The 1910-nt window shown below is 41.6% G+C and overlaps 1 protein-coding gene across 1 annotated transcript in view; it reads left to right on the forward strand.

The window, feature by feature from the left end:
* Positions 1–1357, forward strand: part of dusp11 (dual specificity phosphatase 11 (RNA/RNP complex 1-interacting)) — a 5501-nt gene extending 4144 nt beyond the window's left edge. Inside the window, exon 9 of the mRNA XM_035184946.2 lies at positions 1–1357. This exon is cut by the window's left edge and continues 317 nt beyond it. Coding sequence (XP_035040837.2) covers positions 1–173 — 173 coding nt within the window. The 3' untranslated portion in view covers positions 174–1357.
* The last annotated feature ends 553 nt before the right edge of the window (positions 1358–1910 follow it).

The following is a 1910-nucleotide window of genomic DNA, read 5'->3' on the forward strand; positions in this document are numbered from 1 at the left end:
GTTCCGACCCGACCAACCTGATCCGTGGTGGAGACAAGGCCAGCAGCCTCGCCCCGTCTCCCGCTACACCCCCCGCTGGAGCAACCAGCCCAACTGAGCGGATACGACCACTGGTCCGGTCACATGATCACAGAACGGTTCAAACTGATTTTTATATTTTCTCGCCGAAATGACAACGTCTCATTTTGGTCGTTTTAGTTTTCATTTATTCTTAAAAACATGTTTTAGCTTAAAATGTATTTGAGAGGCTGCAGCGTATTTACATGTTCAGCACGATAAATGTAAATGATCCTTTTTAATACATTTTAATTCAAACTAACGTTCAGAACGTTGTGTTCACGCTTGTTGGTGCGAACCCGACACTGGTGCGGTCGTCATGACAACGATCACAGTTTCCTGCTCGGGACTCAACGTAGTCGGCTCTCGTGCTGATGTAGCATGTTAGCTAACGATGCTAAAGAGAAGAACACAACCCAGATTCACCAGCCGACTCCACCTCCTCTTTCACATTCATCTGATTGGCTGGTTCCTCCACAAGTTGAGTTGTGCTTAACTTCAGCTGAGCAACACGACGCAGCGACAGTTCATCGACGAATGACGTCGCCACGTTCAAAGTGACTGAGCAACGTTTTCTACGTGAACGTGTGTTACAGCAGAAATCAAAGACAGACGCTGACTCTACATCTGGAATTACATCAACACTGTGACTCTGGGCAACAGCGCCCTCTGCAGCCGAACGCAATGAACCGAAACGCTGGATATTACCCATGATCCTCTGCTTCCTGAACCAGAAGAGCTGCGGCTGTAACAAATCCACCAAACTCTGTTTAGAATTCTTCATGTTTTAAAAGTTTCCTGGTTTTTAATGAGTTTTAACTGATCGACAGTTCAGCTTCACTGTGATTGGCTGCAGACCAGCGATGTGATTGGTTGAGAGTGTTCACAGCTGCTGTTTCTTTTCCTCGAGACACTAGTGTGAATAGCGACGTGCTGAAGTTAACGAGGCTCCATCAGCTCGGATCTGTGCCTTCTTCAAACTGACTGCAGTTAAATGTCAGGCAACAGTTTGGAGCAGATTTTTTTATTTTTCGTCTAAATGCGATTTTTCTAGGTTTGTCTTTATCTGTAATTAAGTCTGTGACTAACGATCGTCTTCTTCATTGATTATTTCTTCAGTGAATCAATGAGGAATTAATGGAATCAGCACCATCGAACAGGTGCACGTCGCCGGGTTCCACCTTCAGTTCACGCTCATAAAAGACGCAGCACATATTTACACGTGGAACCAGAGAAAAGTTTACATTTTTATTTTATTATGAACGTTAAAATTGTTGGTTATTAAATTTATTCCAATCGATTAGACGACCGATCGTTTTTGAGGCAAAACAAACGATCAGTTTTATAATCTTTTAGTCGATCAACAGAACCTGGATTTGATTGGATGAAAGGCGACTAAGTGTTAGATATGATAACTCATCATGAAAACTGATGTTTGTATAAATGTCAGCAAAAAACATTTGAAAGATTTTTTGAGATGGAACATTTTGAAATAAAAATTATACCAAAAAAAAACCCTCATTGAATTTATACATTTATTATCAGATGATTGTTCTTTTTATCTCACATCTTCATTTATTTAGTTAATAAATCATGTTTGTGTGCATGTGTTTCCATGTGCATGTGTTTCCGTGTGCATGTGAGTCCGTGTGCATGTGTTTCCGTGTTCAGCTCATGAGGATCTTTCCTGAAGATGCTGAAGCAGGTTCCTCAGAGAGAAGCTGAACCTGACACTCGCTGTGTTCAGAGCGTGCTGCACGTCACATGGGACACGTGGGACTTTAATAAACTAACAACAACAAACAGCAAAGTTTGAAAGATTTTCATATGTTTTGTTATTTTCAGGTCATTTT

This window comes from Hippoglossus stenolepis, chromosome 18 (genome assembly GCF_022539355.2).
Source record: "Hippoglossus stenolepis isolate QCI-W04-F060 chromosome 18, HSTE1.2, whole genome shotgun sequence".
NCBI classification, from domain to species: Eukaryota; Metazoa; Chordata; class Actinopteri; order Pleuronectiformes; family Pleuronectidae; genus Hippoglossus; species Hippoglossus stenolepis.